Genomic DNA, 20,372 nt, shown 5'->3' with positions numbered 1-20,372 from the left:
CACGTACACACCACGTTTTCTACCCAGGACTGTAAGCTTGATTTCAGAGCTCTGCCTCAGCAAGGACACTCGGTGAAGAGAACAACTCTCCAGTCTGGGATGGGGAGGGGGAGAGGAGCCTTTCACTGGGCCTCCACTTCCTCGGCTTCAAAACAGGGGGAGTAAGACCCAGAGTTGAACAAAGCAAAGGGGAAGCTCTATTGTGCGCAACAGAATCCTTTGCAAATGAAGGATTACTATATAAACAGTCCATGTGGCAAATGTCATTTTGTCCAGAAAGCATTACCACTGTGTCTTAACTACGTCAGAGCCCTGCCTGAGAGGTCTTTAGTCTATAATCGACGGTCACTGGTTTTTCAATTGTGCGTCACTGCTTCTCCAACAACTCAAGTCAACACCCGACAGGCATGATGACCCAAGGCCCAATGTGTGCTGGCCTGCTCACATTCCCAATATTCCTCCATTCTCAGATACCTGCAATGACACAATCCCTCTAATGTCCCAACCTGGTCTCTTGTCTTGGTACAAAAGCTTCCTCCACATCTCTTGGGTACCTTCTTCTGCATCACCAGAACACCACTCAGCTGAGCAGGGAGGACAGCTTCCTCAATGGCCCTGGCTTCCTCCTTGTTGGTCCAGACCATGAACTCTTTTGCAACTGAGAAGCCCCTCTTTGTGTGGTGCTGTGGCTCACAATGGCACAGAGGCTCTAAACCAGCCTCTACTTCGAGCCCAAAAGATCCTTTGTACCCCCACATTCCCATTGCATAGGCAAGGACCAAGTTTACAAGGCCCCCCCTGGGGGAACAATTCCAGAGGAAGTAGGAGGTGAGCCGGTGTTACAGGTTCTAAGTTGGAGGATGTGTGGTGTGCCTGGCATGGAGTGGGCTGAGAAGGACAGTGTATCAAATGAACATGCAAAACAGGCCATTGGGACATGCTGGTGCTTCATGGCAGACGACACCCCCGACCGAGTTTCTTCCCACAGGGTGCTGCTGCTTGTCAACCCTAGCTGCCCACCACAACCATCTGGGCTTAGGACTCGGCCCTGGAAATTCTGGTCCAGCAACCGTGGGGTAGTCTGAAATGGGAATTTTTAACAAGCTACATAGTGACAGGAGAGAGCCACTGCCACTGAGAGATGAGCTCCACTTCTAAGTAACACTCAGCTTCCATAAAGGAGCTAGTTGCAACGCTTGTGGTCCCTGGAGTGGGGAAGGGGTGGTCTGGTCCCTCTTCCTGAGGCTGCAGAAGGAACAGCATGGAAACTGAGAGACTACTCAACCTGCCAACTGCCATCTGGTCCTCCTGCTAATGCCCAGGACTCACCAGAAACTCTCTCCTGGACAATGAAGCCTTCAGGATGAGAATAAATAAATCTCATTCTACCTCTCTGCCCCACTCCCCAAACAGCATACAAGTTCCATGTGGGCAAGCTCAAGGGCAGGGATCTAAAAGCCCCCAGAGCTCATGGGCATGCTCAAATACCTGCTTAGGATAGTTAGGATAGTGAAGGGATGGGAGGCAAGGGACTGGGGAGGGAAAAAAAAGGGCTCTGGGATGGGAAAGGCTCTCCATGTATTTGATTTTCTGGTCCCTGCTGTAAGATACTAGTGTAAGATTCCTGGTTAGAGACAGAAGATATGATGTCGCTTAAGAGCTGAACCTACCAAGCTATCAGAAATATTTTATTTCATTTTATTTTATTTATTTTATTTATTTTATTTAGGATAGTCACACAGAGAAAGAGAGAGAGGCAGAGACACAGGCAGAAGGAGAAGCAGGCTCCATGCACCGGGAGCCCGATGTGGGATTCGATCCCGGGTCTCCAGGATCGCGCCCTGGGCCAAAGGCAGGCGCTAAACCGCTGCGCCACCCAGGGATCCCTTATTTTATTTATTTTATTTTATTTTATTTTATTTATTTTATTTTTTAAAGATTTTATTTATTCTTTCATGAGAGACACAGAGAGAGGGGCAGAGACACAGGCAGAGGGAGAAGCAGGCTCCATGCAGGGAGCTCAATGTGGGACTCGATCCTGGGGCTCCACAATCACACCCCAGGCCAAAGGCAGGTGCTAAACCACTGAGCCACCCAGGCATCCCCCTATCAGAAATATTTTAAACCAAATATGGACAGGGAAACAATTCTAGATAGAACTTTGAAATTAGACAACCAATGAGATTATATTCAATTTTCATGGGAGGAAATGAATTTTAAAATAATCTGTACATATACTATATGGCTTCAGAAATCCACATACTAATGATAGAAAGTATTAGGAATAAACACAAAAATGTAAATTTCAAAAGAGTTGCAAAAATATGGCAAGATGAGTCTCAACTGTAAGATGACAGTGAAAATCTGCATCTTGCTCAAGAAAAAGGAAGGAGTGGGCACTGTGGGCAGAGGTGCAGAGAGGGCACCTACTGGTACTCTGATATCAAGAGATAGATACATGAACACTGGGGCCCCTGACTGGCTCAGCTGGTAGAAAACACAACTCAATCTCGGGCTCATGAATTCAAGCCCCACACTGGGCATGGAGACTTAAGAGAGAAAGAGAGAGGTACATGCACAAAGATAAAAGCCAGACTGTGGGAGAGAACGCCATCCCTCCTGCCACCTACCAGAGAAGAAGGGTGACGCTAACGTTGGCAGAACTGGGAGCCTCAAGGACTCCAAAGTTCGGTTATCAATTGCTAGTCATCAGATAAACTCTCAACTTACCTTGCCATCAAGTTAAACTCACCAGAGTGGAAGAGGCAAACTCCTTTGCATAATCCTAACCAACAAGGAAGAAGTGATTATAAGGCAGAAGTGAGAGAAACCAAGATAAACAAACAAGCAAGCAAACCCTATAATCTCCAGGGAATGTTGGGCAGCCCTAGGAGAGCATTTCTCAACAGGGTGGCTCCGGTATTCAGGCAGGACTCTGCACTTGAGCATCCCGGGCCCTGCCTAATACATGCCAAGCATTGTGACACCACCCCACCCTGATTTCCCAACATCCTCTAGAGCCCCAGCTCCCAAGAACCACTGGCACCATCAGGGGCTAGGACACTAAAAGTCCTGCATTGCACAAGCAGGTCCTCCAGTCAAGAACTCTTTGGCCTAAAATGCCAATCACACTTCCTTCCACCAAGGAGAGCCTGAAGATGAATTCAGGGGATTCCTGGGTGGCTCAGCGGTTTAGTGCCTGCCTTTGGCCCGGAGCGTGATCCTGGAGTCCCGGGATTGAGTCCCGCATTGGGTTCTCTGCATGGAGCCTGCTTCTCCCTCTGCCTGTCTCTGCCTCTCTCTCTCTCTCTATCATGAATAAATAAAATCTTAAAAAAAAGATGAATTCAAGTCATTCAGAGAAAAGACAGATTCATATGAAGGTCTGAGACTGGAAAAGGCAAGATGACTCAAGAGGCTTGACAAATCTTCAAGCAAAAGTGCACCCCTATAACAGAATGATGCTGAGAAGAACTGTGGATGGAATTTAAAGAAACCAATGTAGAGGATCCTTGGATGGCTCAGCGGTTTAGTGCCTGCCTTCGGCCCAGGGCATGGTCTTGGAGTCCTAGGATCAAGTCCCACATCAGGCTCCCTGCATGGAGCCTGCATCTCTCTCTGCCTATGTCTTTGCATCTCTCTCTCTCATGAATAAATAAATAAAATCTTTAAAAAATAAAAATAAACCAATGTAAATTCAGAGTTCAAATTCAAAAGGATATTATTAAAAATGATGGGGATCCCTGGGTGGCGCAGCGGTTTAGCTCCTGCCTTTGGCCCAGGGCGCGATCCTGGAGACCTGGGATCGAATCCCATGTCAGGCTTCCTGCATGGAGCCTGCTTCTCCCTCTGCCTGTGTCTCTGCCTCTCTCTCTCTCTCTGTCATGAATAAATAAATAAAATCTTTAAAAAAAAAAAAAAAATGATGGTAAAAGAGGGACCTGACAAAAGAAAACTGTGAGAGTGGACCAGCTCTAGAACACAGGAAGACCACAGCCAAGAACGACAAGAGCTTACAAAATATGCCCACAAAGGTTTGTTTCAGTTCTGCTCGGAGCAAGAAGCTGTCCTGGGTCAGCTGCTCTAGGCTGATGGCGCCATACTGACAAATCAAAAGAGCATGAGGAAAAGCAGAAGGAGCCAACTAGCTCATTCCTTCTCCTGGCAGGGGGGTAGCAGGCTTCCCAGCCAGGGTAAGCAGTGAGGGAGAAAGACAGCAATGCTTCTCAAAATGAGGTCTGCTTCTGAGCCCAGAGGTGGATCTCAGTATATTGACGGAACCCAAAAGAGCATGGGTGTGCTGCCAAGCTCTTCAAAAGGGGAAAGCCCAGGGATCCATGGGTGCCAGGGCGTGATCCTGGAGTCCCAGGATGGAGTCCCCACATCGGGCTCCCTGCATGGAGCCTGCTTCTCCCTCTGCCTGTGTCTCTGTCTCTCTGTGTCTCTCATAAATAAATAAATAAAATCGTTTAAAAAGGGGGAAGGGGGAGCCCACTGCCTAGGCTCCAGCCTAGAGAGCCTGATGACCATGCCAGGCAAGAGTGTGGCAAGTTCCAGAAACAGATTGCTGCCCAATAACAGGAGACAGCCATGACCCCAACAGGAGTGGATTGCTCCACATCCTGCACGGAAGACTTACCTCATCCCTGAGAGAACAGGAGGAGACAGCTATATACAGTGAGCTCTCTGTTACACAACTCCAGAGTATACATCCGAGGTTGGGCAAAGTATTTAATAAAATCTTTTTTTCTTCTTTGAAAAAAAGAAAGGCAACCGTTCAAAATCTCCCAGACAAGCCTCACACAGGGCCTAAGAACCCTTCAGGAGCCAGTGATTAAGTAGCCTGTGGCCATGGTCCTCTTTAAGAAATCCAGATAGATATACAGAGGAAAAATCAGTTGTGGAAGCTAGGGCTGCTTCAGATGTCAAATCAACACTATGGACAAGTCTCAAGGTAGGGGGTGCTTATATAATTTATAAAAGCATATTTGATAGCACTCTATAATTTTACATTTGTTGAATGGAAAAAAGCACACTGTACCCCTATAAAGGAAACACAGAAAATAAACCTGAGCACCATCTTCTTGGCTGCTGAGAGGAGATTAGAAGAGCAAAGAAGCACTACTCTAGGAACATGGAGGTCAGAGCAAGGGAGACCCAGCAGGCAATAGCAGAGGGCAGTCCGTTCACGGAAGAGACGAAGAGAGGAGGTCAGACAGGCCTTGAAGGACAGGGAAAAGCCAAACCAGTGCAGAGAAGAGAGAACAGGTGTGCTCGCATGCAAGAAACGTATGCAGAGCCGTGGAAGGAAGAAATCACCAGGTGTTTTTGGGAAGCAGCTGGGAGCCAAATTTGGCTGGAGTATTAACTAATGTTGGAGGACTCTCAGAGAGTACACCCGAAGGCCCCAGGGAGTTATTCAACACTCATATAGAGAGAGGTGGGGCAGAGAGGGAGGGTTGAGGGAGAAAGCCTATCTCATGCCTAGGCCTCATTCTAGACCTGCAGAATCAGAATCTCTAGAGTAAGGCTTAGGCACCTGTGCCAGGGGATCCCCCCCACCTAGTGACAGTGAGGTGCACCCCTGCTTAAGAACCACTATGCTCATCCAATCCAGTCTTTTAGAAAGGAAGATACTGAGGCCCTGATTAATTCAGTGTCATTTCCATGACTAGAAATAAGCTCCTTAAAAGAGCTAACACCTCCCACTGTGCCAGGCACACAGAAGCAAGTAAGGAATCCTTTTTACTGCAACAAGTCTGTGGTAACAGAAACCTGGAAATCTTTCTGAACTTTTTTAAAAAAATGAATGCTTACTATGACTCACTGTTTTATTTTACTGTTCTCTGCTCTGAAGATTCCTATAGACAAACAATCACTATATTGCAATCCCCAATCATTCTCTTCAACACTACTTTTATATATTATACAGAGAAACAATGTTCTGATTTGACAAGTGGTTGCTTCAACAGCTGTCAAACTGTCAGTGGACTAGAAAGAGCAGAGGCCTCTTTAGCCAAACAGGCATGGGCTTAAACCCAGGCCCCACCCTTCATACTACCCGAAGCTCCAAGTCTACTGTCTTACCTGAAAAATAGGAAACCAACTTCACAGGGCTCTATTGAGAATTACGAGAAACTTTATACAGTGCTTAACACTTAGCACCCCTCGTAGATATTCAATAAATGTTAGTTTCATTCCCTTCCGTAATTGTATCACCATAGTTCTTAAAATCCAAGACAGTGTCAAGGCACCAACATATATATTCCCTACTCTACATAATAGGGAATAGCCACGATATGGCGTTCACAGCCTATGAACAGAACTCACAAGGCCTTAAATTAGAAATGAATATAGGGGTGCTTTGGTGGCTCAGTCAGTTAAGCATCTGCCTTCAGCTTAGGTCATGGTCTCAGAGTCCTGGGATTGAGCTCCAGCACCAGGCTCCCTGCTCAGCAGGGAGTCTGCTTCTCCCTCTCTCACTTGTGTGCTCGCTCACTCTATTCTCAAATAAATACATCACCACCACACTCCCCTTTGGAGGGCAAGGATTAGTGTCATCACCTTTAAAATCCCATTAAAAAAAAAAAAAACAGAAATGGAAAAACAAAACAAAAAACACACAAAAATGGAGAGATGCTAGGGAAGAGGTGGTCCTCTAGGAAAGAGCCAGTTATTTCTGGAGGCAATCTCCAGAAATGAAGATGCTAGGGAAGGCACGTACCTTTGATGCATGAGATATGCACCCAAAATAGCCCTGTGAAAAGCAAGAGCAAGACCCTGAGAGAAGCGTGAGAGGTGGTTGGTTACAACAACACTCTGCAATTTTTACAATCAACAGCACATAGAATAGGATTGAAGCTCAAGACACCCTTGGAGACAAGCAGGTCAGGCATATTGGCTTCACCTTACAACTGGTAAAACTGAAATTCCGAAAGGCCCAAGTCACCTTCTACAGGGTATGGCCAGAGACAGAAGGAAAATCTCTCTCAGCCACACAAACCAGCAGGTGAGCATGGTGAAGACTTCCCCTAGAAACAGGTGGCACAGGGGCTCCTATTTCCTGAGCAGGACCTTGGGAAGGCTTAGCTTGCTGTGGAATAGCACTTCCCCAGATTCATACTGACAAAAGTATGAGCATATACAGCATTTGCCCTAGCCGTTCACAGCCGGTCATTAAGTGTTTATGTTGTGCAAGGAATGTTTCTAGGCTTTTCTTTGCCCAGGCAAAATGAAACCTAGCAGATAAAGCTAGATGTCTACAGGAAAGTTACACAAACCTGCCTTAAATCTAAATACAGTATGACTCTCAAGTACCAGCTACATAATTGGTAGGCCATCAATCATTTGAAAAAGCTACTTCCTACTTTTTTGTGTGACGGGAGCCAAGTAACTAATTTTGACAGAAATGCGCGGTTTTTTTTTTTTTTTAGATTTTATTTATTTATTCATGAGAGACATAGAGAGAGGGAGGCAGAGACATAGGCAGAAGGAGAAGCAGGCTCCATGCAGGAAGCCCAATGTGGGACTCGATCCCGGGACTCCAGGATCACACCCTGAGCCAAAGGCAGACGCTCAACCTCTAAGCCACCCAGGCATCCCAGAAATGTGCTTTTCCATGCTTGCACAAACAACCAGTGGCAATGACACCAAATCATGACTTTAATATGATTCAAAATGCTATACATCGAAACATAAGGTTTCAGAGCACCCCAAACATGGTTCCCTTATTTCAATTAATACTTAGCAAAGGGGGCAGGACCCACAATAACACATCACCCCTTCCATGGGTCAGCAGTATACCATCTTACACTTAGTTATTATCACAACTAATACACTTAACTACTATTATAACTCTACAGAGTAGTTTCATTACCCATTACAGAATCAGGACACTGAGGCTCAAGGTGACAACACAAAGTCCGTAGCAGGAGTTACAATCTGAACACCAGTCCCTGTTATTCGACCACAGCACATTGCTCCAGGGTGGTGAGCACTTGTCAAGAGGTCATCTAAGAGGATACGGCTGAAGAGGATTCAGAACAGCCTTATAGAAAGGCATTGCCCACACACCTTTGGGCAGGTGTGGCCCGGGCCCCAGCCAAGTGGGCTCTCACGCCAGCTCCACACACAGTCAGCTTCTGGATGTGGGCCTTGCCCCTGGAATAGGTTTCTGTCCCCATGAGAAGAGGGTTGTGTCTGGCATTCTTGACCTACATCACATACTCCAGGGTCCAGCGCCCCAGCATGAGTGACTGGAATGTGATTCCCGTGTGTAAAACATGTGGCAGGTCTCCTTCTGTAAGCTTAGCTTTCCTGTGCTGAGTTTTCTTAACAAGAGGTACACTGGTGTGAAGGAGATATTTTACAAACCATGTCAGAAAGGACTCAGGCTGTTCAACTTCTGAGCTGTACCCACTCTCCATTCCTGTGATAGAATCAGACAGCACTCCTTCTCAGAAAGCCAGCACCACCATGAGCACTGGACTGGACATTACTGACTGCTTTGCTTGCACACGTGCCTGCTGGGCCAGGGGCTGTCAAAACAGTATTTCACTCCTCTGTTTATGCTGGTAAAGAACTGGGGGAAAAAATCTGACAAGATCATGAAGTACAGAAAACTATAATCAACACAGACCTGGAAATGTTAAAAACTGAACAAAACCCAAACCACCACCTAACCTGAAATGAATTCTCCTCCTCTCCACCGTGTCCTTCCTTAAAAAGCCAAAAGCGGCCTGTGAAGAGCAGGAGAGAGACCATGAGAGCAGGGGGGCCGGGGCAATGAGTGTGGCTGGCTCTACTGTAAGCCTGTGGGTGGTGCCCCCCAAGCCTCAGCCTCCCGCCTGTCAGGGGGTGGCTCCTCGCAGCTCCGGAATTCTAAAGAGACTGTGGCAAAGGCCAAGAGGAAAAAAGGAACTGCCACCCGAAGTAACCTTTCTTAACTTTGTGCTTCTGGGCTGAAAAAGAAGACAAAAAGCAATAGTATTATTTCTGGGGTTGTAATTACTTCCAGAGTTTCCTTCAGGGCAGCTCAGTGGGCTGAGCATACAACTCTCGGTTTTCACTAGGTCATGATCTCAGGGTTGTGGGATCGGCCCAGTGTTGGGCTCCACACTCAGTCTGCTTGGGATTCTCTCCCTTTCTCTCCCTCTCTTGCGCATTTATGTGTGTTCTCTCTCAAATAAAAAAATTAAAAACTCTTAAAAAAAAAAAAAAAGTTCCCTTCAAATTCCCACCTCATACTCCCAGCTCAGCACCTTTCAGTGCCTTCTACAGCACCCAGGCCTCATCTTTGGACACAGTGACAGTCACTGCACTGCACATCCATGCAGGACTGAAAGAGGTAATACAGGGTGAGAGTCTGAAGACAAATTTTGAATTCAAGAGCTTTTTTAAAAAAAGATTTTTATTTATTTATTCATGAGAGACAAAGAGAGAGAGGCAGAGACACAGGCAGAGGGAGAAGCAGGCTCCCTGAGGGGAGCCTGACGTGGGACTTGATCCTGGACCCTGGGATCACACCCTGAGTCAAAGGCAGACAATCAACTGCTGAGCCACCCAGGTGTCCCTTCAAGAGCTTTTCAATATTGATGGGAAAAAGTATATATTTTTGAACAAAGACACATTCACACAACTGTCTTAAGACATTTTTTGCTAACCCTAAAAAACAGGTTATTTCAAGAGGCAGAAGAGTGGGGAGGGAAAGAGAATGGGCTCTACATATAGTGAAGTCATGTCCAGGAATGCTGCCCCTACCTGACCCACCTTTCAGCACCAGACCCTCCCCTCCTGCTAGGCTGCTCTCCTCACTGCCCTGGGCCGTGTCTTGTTGACTCCAGATGACAATAATAATCTACACATATCTCACACTGAGAATGTGCTAAACACTCTCCAGAACATGTGATATATGTTAACTTATTTCACCTTCACATACAGATGAAGTATACTAATGCATAGAGTATAACTTGCCCAAGTTCTTCCAACTAAGATGTGGCAGGCCCAGGACATGCAAGTTCCAAAACCCCAGCTCTTAACCAGTATACTGTATTCTCCCTCTAAAAGCTTTGTCCTAAATGAAAGACCCTTTCCTCCTCCCTTTTTATTGGGATGAAGATTAGGTTTATCTATGCCCTTAAGAACAGACAGAGCAAGGCTGGCTAGAGGAAGCCTGGAGGTAAAAGCTCTCACATGTGAGCAGCTTGCTGCTTCTCCTGGATCCTAAAGCTAAGGATATGTCTGACCCCCTCAACTGAAAGGCCCAGGCATTTCTTTGCCACCTGTCCTTAAACCAATCAGCGTCACTCTCTGAGACACCCCTTCATGGAGAGACTAGACTTCCAGTAGACGGCCAGAGAACTTAGCCCTGCCAGGGTAGAGGGAGGGAGGGAAGGCTCATAGTTCTGGAGGGCGAGGTGCACCGGATATACCAACCTAGGGTAAAACCAGCCCACTTACCCAGTACTTCTAGAAAATTCCTCAGGGTTGACCTAACTAAAACCTAAGAAAGGGACAGCACAAAGTCAGAAGCAAGTAGCCATACTGGGAGGTAGGTGAACTGTCATCAGGGTTCCTCAGGTTATCTCTTGTAGCCACTGCCCACACCCACTTTGAGGGATGAAAGCTACTCAACCTCACTGCCTGCCGGGCCCCTCCTCTCTTCGAAAACCCAAATCCTTGCTTATTCTTCAAGAGCCAGACCAAGTTCCACCTTCTCAATGTCAAAGGATCTTTCCCTCCCCTATACTCCATTATTCAGCTGGCATACATCCAGCATACAGTGGACAGACCAGGATTTCTTTGTTCTAGACGTATGCCATCTTTCTCCCTCACTGAGCTCCTTGAGTGCAGAGCTAAGAGGAGGTGCCCTGTGAGACGAGTTTTTTTTTTTCTTCTTAGAGATTTTATTTATTTATGAGAGACAGAGAGAGAAAGAGAGAGAGAGAGGCAGAGATATAGGCAAAGGGAGAAGCAGGCTCCATGCAGGGGGCAAGTTTGGGACTCGATACCAGGACTCCAGGATCATGCCCTGAGCCGAAGGCGTCGCTCAACTGCTGAGCCACCCAGGCGTCCCTGAGCTGAATCTTAAAGGACAAAAAATTACCCTGATGCAGAGAAGAGGCAGGGATGCCCACCCAGGAGTGCAAAGCATGTTTAGGGGGGAATCCCATGGGCAAGCAGGGAAAGAGAATGATGAGATCAGACCTTGAAGGAACATGCTAAGGAATGTGGGTTTTTAAATACACAGCCCTAAAACACACACACACACACACACACACACATACACACACAGTCCTGACCTCCTGAATTTGGTTCCAATCTCTGAGAACAGGGCCTGAGCCCTGAGCATATGCACTTCTCTCTGATGAACTACCGATTAGAAATCATGTGGGACTGAGGATAGACTAGTGAGGAATAAGAGGAAGCCACTGAGGAATCCGATGCAGGTGTCCTACCACAATGGATGGCCTGAACTAAGGGAGCGGTAGTAGGTATGGAGAAAAAACTTGCGGAGACCAGAGATAAAGGCCTCCTTCACCAGTACCTGGCAAGTGGCTAGATGTGGAACGATGGGGCAAGGAGGGCTTCCCCAGGTTCTTCCCTGGGTCACTGAGTAGACTAATGGATCATTAAGGAAGGTAAGACAGGAGAGGCATGGAGCACAGGAAGTGCGTGGACAGCTACAGGTTTATGTGCCATTCAAAGGGAAACTCTTAAGGTAGTTAGATACAAAGTCTGGGCTCCTGAGAGATATCCTGGGGTTCTCTAAGTTTAATCCCTTAGTATTACAGGAAAGAAAACAGAAAAGTCTTGAACATTTAGTGATACTTTTCAATGGAATCAGAATGCGTCCAAGTGACTTGGTACAATACAATGCTAATTTGACAAATTCTTGATAGAGTTGTAACAAAATCAGAATAGGTCCAAACACCCTGAAACAAATGTTTTTGTTCTAGTATAGACCTTAAGAAAGGTCGCAAATGTTGCAACAACTGAGTACACTCTTTTCCAGGGCCTGTCCCAATTTTCTTTTAATGGAGAAACATTTACAATGAATGTCATTAAGAGAGGCTGAAATAGTGACAACTTACTGGGATTTTACATTTAGGATAAAAAAAAAATACAATGCTTTTCTGAATTCCCCAAAATTCAGTGGATTCAGGACACTTATATTGGCATAACATCATCTGGAAAACTCCCCTCACCTTCTTTTTTTTTTTTTTTTTTTTATTTATTTATGATAGTCACAGAGAGAGAGAGAGAGGCAGAGACACAGGCGGAGGGAGAAGCAGGCTCCATGCACCGGGAGCCTGATGTGGGATTCGATCCCGGGTCTCCAGGATCGCGCCCTGAGCCAAAGGCAGGCGCCAAACCGCTGCGCCACCCAGGGATCCCTCCCCTCACCTTCTGATACACACAACACATCTACCAGACATGCTCACTGCTCTATTGTGTTAATCACCCAACTTCAGAGAACATTAACTGGTACTCAAAAGCAAACCAGTTTATTGCAAACCAAGGAAACCAAGGAAAGAACTGTTATTTAGTGACTCCTTTTACTTATTCATGTGTAATTATGGACTGTGAGAAAGTACAATATGGAGTTTTGTCTGAACGTCATTTATTTATTTATTTTTTAAAGATTAATTTATTTTAGGACACTCCAGGTGGCTCAGCGGTTTAGCGCCACCTTCAGCCCAGGGCGTCATCCTGGAGTCCTGGGATTGAGGCTCACATCAGGCTCCCTGCATGGAGCCTGCTTTTCCCTTTGCCTGTGTGTCTCTGCCTCTCTCTGTGTGTGTCTCTCATGAATAAATAAAAAATAAAAAATAAAAAAGATTTCCTTATTTTAGAAAAAAAAGCACAAGTGTGAGTGGGGGAGGAGCAGGGGGAGAGCATCCCAAGCAAACTCCCTGCTAAGGGCAGAGCTGCCACAGGGGCTGGGTCCCATGACCCATGAGATCACGGCCTGAGCCGAAATCACTATTTGGATGGCGACTGAGCAACCCAGGCACCTCGACTGAACATTTTTTTTTTTTAAGATTTTATTCATTTATTAATGAGAGAAACAGAGAGAGAGAGAGAGAGAGAGGCAGAGACACAGGCAGAGGGAGAAGCAGAGGGAGAAACCGGCTCCATGCAAGGAGTCCCACGTGGGACTTGATCCCGGGACTCCAGGATCACGCCCTGAGCCAAAGGCAGGCGCCAAACCGCTGAGCTGCCCAGGGATCCCCTCTGACTGAACACTATTAACACAGCATTAAAAGGTTGCTACAAATCTCAATTCCTTATCTCAACAGTTTACCATAACTAATAAAATGTCACCCCACCTCCTTAAATTCACAATTTTCCCCACTTGGAAAAGGCATTCTGGGAAGATACTCAGCTGGAGGGTCCTCAGGGGATACGTGTAGAGGTGTACAATAAGAGGCTGAAAAGAAATGATCAGACTGCAGTCAATTTCCTTAGCCACACCTACAGGTTTCACTTTTGTAGCTATTTCCCTTCCTGATAGAAGCAATGGTTACATTTGCATTGTTGCCATCAATGCTGAATTTGCTGCCTGCAAATTAAAATGTATTTAGCATTTTATTAACATTGTAATTCCTAAAAGGGGTTCTGAAAAAGGCTAATCCTTTTGGCAAATGTTTTTTAAATTAAAGACTTTATCATACTCACTTTGCCTAAAATAACTTCTCAGCCCAGTATATGCAAATCACTCTACTTCTAATAATGTATCTTGTGCTATCTGCAAACAGTCCGTTGTTACAAAGAAATCTTTGACTGTGAGTGTCTTGGATAATAGTTTTTGAGGAAATGGAAAGTTCTTTAAGAGATGTAATTCATTTGATTATTCAACATGTTTCTTTAAGATTTTACGTGAGAGACAGCATACAAGCAGAGGAGAGGCTTCGTACAAGCAGGGAAGGGGCAGAAGTGGACACTCAGGGCTGGATCCCAGGACTCCAGAGCCCAAGGCAGATGCCAATCAAGTGAGCCACCCAAGTGCCCCTCAACATGTTTCTTTCATCATCCACAACACCTTGTATTATCTTCACTCCATGTATTGATCGACATGCATCAATAATTTCGGTATGTTATTTTTTTTGGTATGTTATTGTTTTAAGATTTTTTTTTATTCATTCATGATACAGAGAGAGAGAGAGAGGGGGAGAGACAGAGACACAGGGAGAGGGAGAAGCAGGCCCCATGCCAGGAGCCCAACATGGACTCAACCGGGACTCCAGGATCACGTCCCTGGGGCCAAAGGCAGGAGCTGAGCTAAGCCGCTGAGCCACCCAGGGATCCTCCGGTATGTTTTTTTTTTTTTTTTTAAGATTTTATTTATTTATTCATGAGAGAAACACAGAGAGAGAGAGAGGCAGAGACACAGGCAGAGGGAGAAGCAGGCTCCACGCAGAGAGCCTAATGTGGGACTCGATCCAGAGTCTCCAGGATCATGCGCAGCTAAACCGCTGTGCCACCGGGGCTGCCCCAGTATGTTATTTTTTAAAACTAACCAGCTTAAACTCTGATTTCTCAGAGCCAAGGATTTGCATCATGTAATCAGGATTCCTCTACTGAATTGAAAGAATTTCCAAAAAAGAAAGAATTTCCAACCACAACTCAAGAAACTACATACATAGTCTTCCAAGCATCCTTAGGTAAAAAAAAGGGGGCATTGATCTTGGCATTTGAAGCTAGTGAGATTTAACATCTTATCTCTCCCCACGCTGGTCTGCTTGCTACCCCATCTTAGGTAATATCCAACCTATCTAAGCCTCACAATTCTCTCTCATTTGTAAAATAACGATGGCAATATGCTAACTCTAAGTTTTATTGAAAAGAATTAATGCAAATGACCTAGCACTTAAAAATACTGTTAATGTTACATTTTTCTAAGGTCCAATTTTTGGAAACACAAAAACAATTTAAAAACCAGGGATGCCTGGGTAGCTCAGTGGTTTAGTGCCTGCCTTCAGCGGGGGGGGGGGGGGGGGGGGGGGGGGGGGGGGCATGATCCTGGAGTCCCCAGATTGAGTCCCCCATGGGGCTCCCCACAGGGAGCCTGCTTATCCCTCTGGCTATGTCTCTGCCTCTCTCCCGTGTGTCTCTCATGAATAAATTAAAAAAGAATTAATAATTTAAAAACCACAGTAACTCCCCTCTCAGACCCCTGGAAGTCTGGGAACCCCAAACTAGGTCACCTAGGGTAGACTAGGGGATACCATACAAGGATAAATTAGGTCAAAATTCCTGTCCTTAAGGAACTCAAAACCCAGTAGGAAAGGCAAGTCTAACACAAATCTGATTGAGACAAAATCTCAAATAGAAACATAAAATGCCGTGGTCACACAAAGGAGGAAACAACTTATTCTGAAGGAGGATGGGGGCGAAGGCCTCACAGAGTAGCTGGTATTAGAATTGAGGAGAGGAAAGGGGGAAGGCAGCCTTTCTCTGGAAGATCAAACAGCATGTGGAAAGGAAGACCACATAACAACTGAGTAAGAGCAGGGGGCTCTAGGGTCAAATAGAAGTGAGTGAGATCACATCCCACTCTCCCTAGTTAGGAAAAACTAGGGCAACCCAACAAATCTCTCAGCATTCCGTTTTCCCACCTACAAAATGGGAATAATGTCTACTTTTCAGGGAAGATTAAACATGATCATGAATGTGAAGTACTGGGCTGCTCAAAGTAACAGCTTTTTTAAAAAGCAGCTACTATGATTTACAAGGGTAGTGGGAAAACAAGGGGAAGGAGATGAGGCTAAACAGATTACTTTCAATCAGCCTAAGAAAGGTCTTGCATGCCAAATAAGTTAGGATTAACTGCTGAGGACAATAAGATCACAGAGGTCTCAACAGGAGTCAAAGGATTAAATAGTTGCTTTAGCAAAAGAACTTTGGTGTCCAGAAAGGGGAATCAGAGAAAAGAAAAACTTGCAAAGGCATCTGAGAGATGAGAGTATGGATTCCGGTAATTTCAGTAAGACTAGGAAGGAAAGCACACTCAAGAAGTCTCTCTAAAGTAAAATCTACAAGTCTTGATGGGTGACTGCATTTGGGGAGTAGAGTACGGAAATAAGTAAATAACAGTCCTCTCATCTAGATGACTGGTGGGTGAATGGTGGTGTCACCGGCAGAAAAAAGACGAAGAGATGTCTGGAATCTGCTGACTGTTCTTTTGTGCTCACTTCCAATCCAGTTTTATGAAGTTAAATGTCGTCCCCAGCCCTTAGCGAACAAAAGAAAGGAAATGTTCGCAGGGAGGGAGGGAGGGCCCAGAGGCCGTGACTCCCAAGTTCAATGTCTAGTTCCACCAAGCACCGCTCTCTGCCCAAGAGGAACCTCAGCTCTTTATCTCCTCTCAGGAAATCAGCTCCTGGGCCTTTTTATTTCCGGCCCGGTGCAACCCGGCAGCACTCTCCGGGCGCGGACTCACAAATCTTGGGCCAGGTCTGCTCCGGCGACCGCCGGCAAACATACTCGGGAAAGAACCGAGCCAGTTTAGCATCTGTATTCCTCGCCAAAGGAGCCACTTAGCAAGAAGGCACCCCCGCTGCATGCAAAATACAAAGTACCAAGTTATTTTTATAAACTTTGGCCGGTTTGGGTTCGAACAACTGAAGCCAACCCCCACCCCACCCCCCAATAATGGCATTTTTGTTTCAGCAGGGAAAGGAGATCCGGAGGATTTTAAGTGGTACGTCGAAAAGGGGGCCGGGAAGGAGAACAGCGCCGCGAACGCGGCCGACCCCACGCCTTCCTGGAGTTGGAACTTGCCCGCGGTGTGACTCTGCAGTCACAAGGCGACAGTTTGCTGGGACCCAGAGCAATTCCAAACGACCCACCAACAAACTGACCTAACTTTTGTTGCCTGCTCCTTCCTTCCCCAGCCCGAGCCTCCCAACCTCCCGGCCTCCGGGGCTCTAAGCCCGGCGCGCTGCGGCCCAGGGCGGGGCGGCTCGGCGGCGCGGGCTCCCGGCCGGGGCTCCGGCGCTCGGGCCTTCGCCGCGGGCGCCCGGTTTGGGACCTCCCGGTCGGGCCCCCACATCGACGCCGCGCCCGGTCCCGGAGGCGGCCGCCGCGAGGGAGACCTGGCCCCGTTCCGGGGAGAGGGCGGCGCGGACGCCCCGGGCCGGGCGGAGGGGCCAGCGGCAGCTCCCAGCGCGGCCTGGCGCTCCCGCCCAGGCTGCGGCCTAGGCGGCCCCGTTACCTCCCTCAGCCCGCGTGCGGTCAGGGGGGCGGTGGGGCCACACAGGGCCGGGAGACCGAGCGGCGGCGCCCCGAGGAGTCCCGGCCCGCCGCAGGGGCCCCGGGCCCGGGACGCCGCCCCCCCCTGTTCGGCCGGCGCCGGAGAATGGCTTTTACCTTCATCAGCCTCCTGCTGGCCGCCATCTTGGATCTGGTGCTGCTGCTTTCCCAGAATGCTTCGCGGCCGGCCGGGCGGCTGGAGCCCCCGCACTTCCTGGAGCGGGGGAGGGGCGGGCGGGGCGCTCGCCGCCGCGCGAAGCGCCTACTATGTGCCCGCTCCGTGCCGGGCGGATTCGGATGCACGGGCCCGGCAGACGGCCTGCCTCTACGGGACGTGCACCTCGACGGCGATTACAGAGTGCCCGGCACTTAGTAGGTGCACAACAAATATTGGTTGCATAAGATCATTGAATAACCAAGATTATTTCGGACGCTGAGAAGTGCTGTAAAGAAAAGAAAAGCGGGTGATGGGGAAGTGACTGCGGGGACCTACTTTTCATTGGCAAGTCAGGGAAGCCTCACTGAGGACATTTTATAATAACAGCTAACACTGGAACCTCAGAGGCCAGCTCCCCCCTCCAGTGTCCTATTTTCCTTAATCTTTTTTTTTTTCTTTAATCTTTGAAACCACTCTAAAAGATGGCTACCATCAATAGCCCATCTCACAGCGAACAGAAGCACAGAGAAGGCCAATGATTTGCCCAAGTTCACACAGCCAGCTGGGAACAGAGACTGAGCCACTGGCTCAGGGCCAACTCTGGGACCTGGAGGATGGGATGGAGCAGCTGGGAGGCTGAGGGGAGATTGTTTCAAAACAAGAAGAAAGATGCTGGCAAAGGCCATGGGGGTGTCTAGATGGCCAGAAAGGTGTAAGAAGTATTAGAGGGAGCAAGGGAGGTAAGTAAGTGACAGACTGGGAAAGCCTTAGAAGAACAGGAGAGGTTTGGGGCACCTGGGTGGCTGGCTCAGTGGTTGAGCATCGGCCTTTGGCTCTGGTGGTGATCCCCAGGTCCTAGGATGGAGTCCCAAGTGGGGCTCTCTGCGGGGAACCTGCTTCTCCAACTCTGCCTGTGTCTCTGCCTCTCTGTGTGTCTCTCATCAGTAAATAAATAAAATCTATTTAAAAAAAAAAAAAAACAGGAGGGATTTGGCTTTTTTTCTATACTCAGTGAGAGACCTTCAATGGATGTGTGTAGCAGCCACATAGTCAGATGTGCATGTTCAAGGAAAGTACTGGGATCCCTGGGTGGCGCAGCGGTTCGGCGCCTGCCTTTGGCCCAGGGCGCGATCCTGGAGACCCGGGATCGAATCCCACATCGAGCTCCCGGTGCATGGAGCCTGCTTCTCCCTCTGCCTGTGTCTCTGCCTCTCTCTCTCTCTCTCTCTCTCTCTCTCTCTGTGACTATCATAAATAAATAATAATAAAAAAATTTAAAAAAAAATTAAGGAAAGTACTATGATTGGGGAGTAGAGGGGGATAAGCAGGAGAGTAGGGGCCATTCAGAAGCCAGTTGTAGCCAATCAGGCAAAACTGATGGTGGTTTGGACATTGGATAGCCATACAGGCAAAGAGAAGAGTACAGCTTCAGAACACATTTAGGCCTCGTGAAAGGGTTCTTCTCCATCCTGACAGCAGAGAGCTTCCTACAAAAGGAAAGAAGAAGAGAGAACTGGAGATTATATAGCCTGGAATGGGGCTGGCCTTCCAAACAGTGTCCTGGAGCCCAGGCTTGACATTGGGTTGTGAGGAGAGCTAGATGACAAGCCTCATGCAATCAAGGATGGAAATCTGCCCTTGATCTCCCCCCCCCCCCCAGGTCTGGCATGCAGTAGGTGTTCAATAAACATTCAGCAAATGTGTGAGGGACTCTGTTAGCTAGATCCCTAGAGGCATGGGGAACTTGGAAGTCTGGCCTAGAGACTGGCTTCCCTGCTCCTATACTATGTACCATGAACCTGGTGCTACATAGGCCCAGGTCAGAGAAAGAACACAGCTTCATTGGGAGCTGCCTCCCCCTACAGAGAGACCCACAGAGGGAAAGGGAGCCCTGCCCTGAAGAATTCCAAACCAAATGAGGAAGCACAGCGCATACCCTTAACCTGGACACGTGAAACTAGAAATAGAAGGTGAGGTGAGAAGAGTTCAAGTGCCAAGAACCAGCCTTTGCCATAGCATCTTCCTATGCCCTTACCATCACCCTGCAACATGGCATCCTTGTAGATGAGGGACAAAGGCTCTGAGCAGCAGAGTCCCGTTGTTAGACAAGCATAGAGAAAATGTACCCAGTCCAAGTAGAAAAGATCCCTGGTCTCTGCAGCCCCTCTCCTGCTCTAAAACTTTTACTGCTCCCCAGGGCAAGCCTGGCTTCTGGTTACACCATCCTCCTTCCACTCAGACAAACCATGTTCATTTGCACCTGGCCTTTGTGTGCCACTTCCCTGAGCCTTCTGTTAAAAGTGGCCTCTTCCTCCTCTTCTTTCACTCCTCCTCCTCCTCCTGGAATCCAGGCCCTTTGGCTAGAACTTACCACGTGTTTCTTCTTCTCACAGTCCACACAGTGACCTGGGTGCTCACTTGCTAGGTTCAGAGAAGGAGCTACAAAGGTGGTACCTGCCCTCAAGCAGCTTGCAGCATCCTGAGAAGGCACCAAGGAGAATGCCAGGATGTGGCAATGGTTTGGTGAGGTGTGGGAGCCCAGAGAAGAGGCCTGACAGTGGCCAAGGGAGGGACCTGGGATGGAAGTTGCTCCCCAGTAGGGTGACTGTGTGCCTGGCACTGGGCACTGCACATTTACGCCCACCACCAACTTCAGTGGCACCGCAGAGCAGTGTTAAAATGTTCTATTCTGCAAGTGAGGAAACTGAGGCCCTGAAAGTGGTAGCTTGCCCTTCATCACCCAGCTAGGAAGAGAGCTCCAGAACTTAGACCCTGACCTGGTTCATGCTGGTAAAGCTCTGCCTAACCTCCTTCTGCTGGCCCAAAGCCTCACATCCTACATCTCTCCTTTCCCAAGACCAGTGCTCCTGCCACAGCACACCCCCTGCCTCTGTCCTTGCTGCTCTTTTTGTCTGTGAACACCACCTTATCCATCTGGCAAATGCTAATTCCCCTCCTC

At 47.8% G+C, this 20,372-nt stretch overlaps 1 protein-coding gene across 1 annotated transcript in view; it reads right to left on the bottom strand.

The window, feature by feature from the left end:
• Window positions 1-17,473, bottom strand: part of LOC121475599 (ubiquitin-conjugating enzyme E2 L3-like) — a 54,032-nt gene extending 36,559 nt beyond the window's left edge. Inside the window, exon 1 of the mRNA XM_041728991.1 lies at window positions 17,374-17,473. Coding sequence (XP_041584925.1) covers window positions 17,374-17,400 — 27 coding nt within the window. The 5' untranslated portion in view covers window positions 17,401-17,473. The remainder of the gene's footprint in view (window positions 1-17,373) is intronic.
• Between the last annotated feature and the right edge of the window lie 2,899 nt (window positions 17,474-20,372).

This window comes from Vulpes lagopus, chromosome 14 (assembly GCF_018345385.1).
Source record: "Vulpes lagopus strain Blue_001 chromosome 14, ASM1834538v1, whole genome shotgun sequence".
Classification (NCBI taxonomy): Eukaryota; Metazoa; Chordata; class Mammalia; order Carnivora; family Canidae; genus Vulpes; species Vulpes lagopus.
This window is presented reverse-complemented; position numbering and strand designations above follow the sequence as displayed.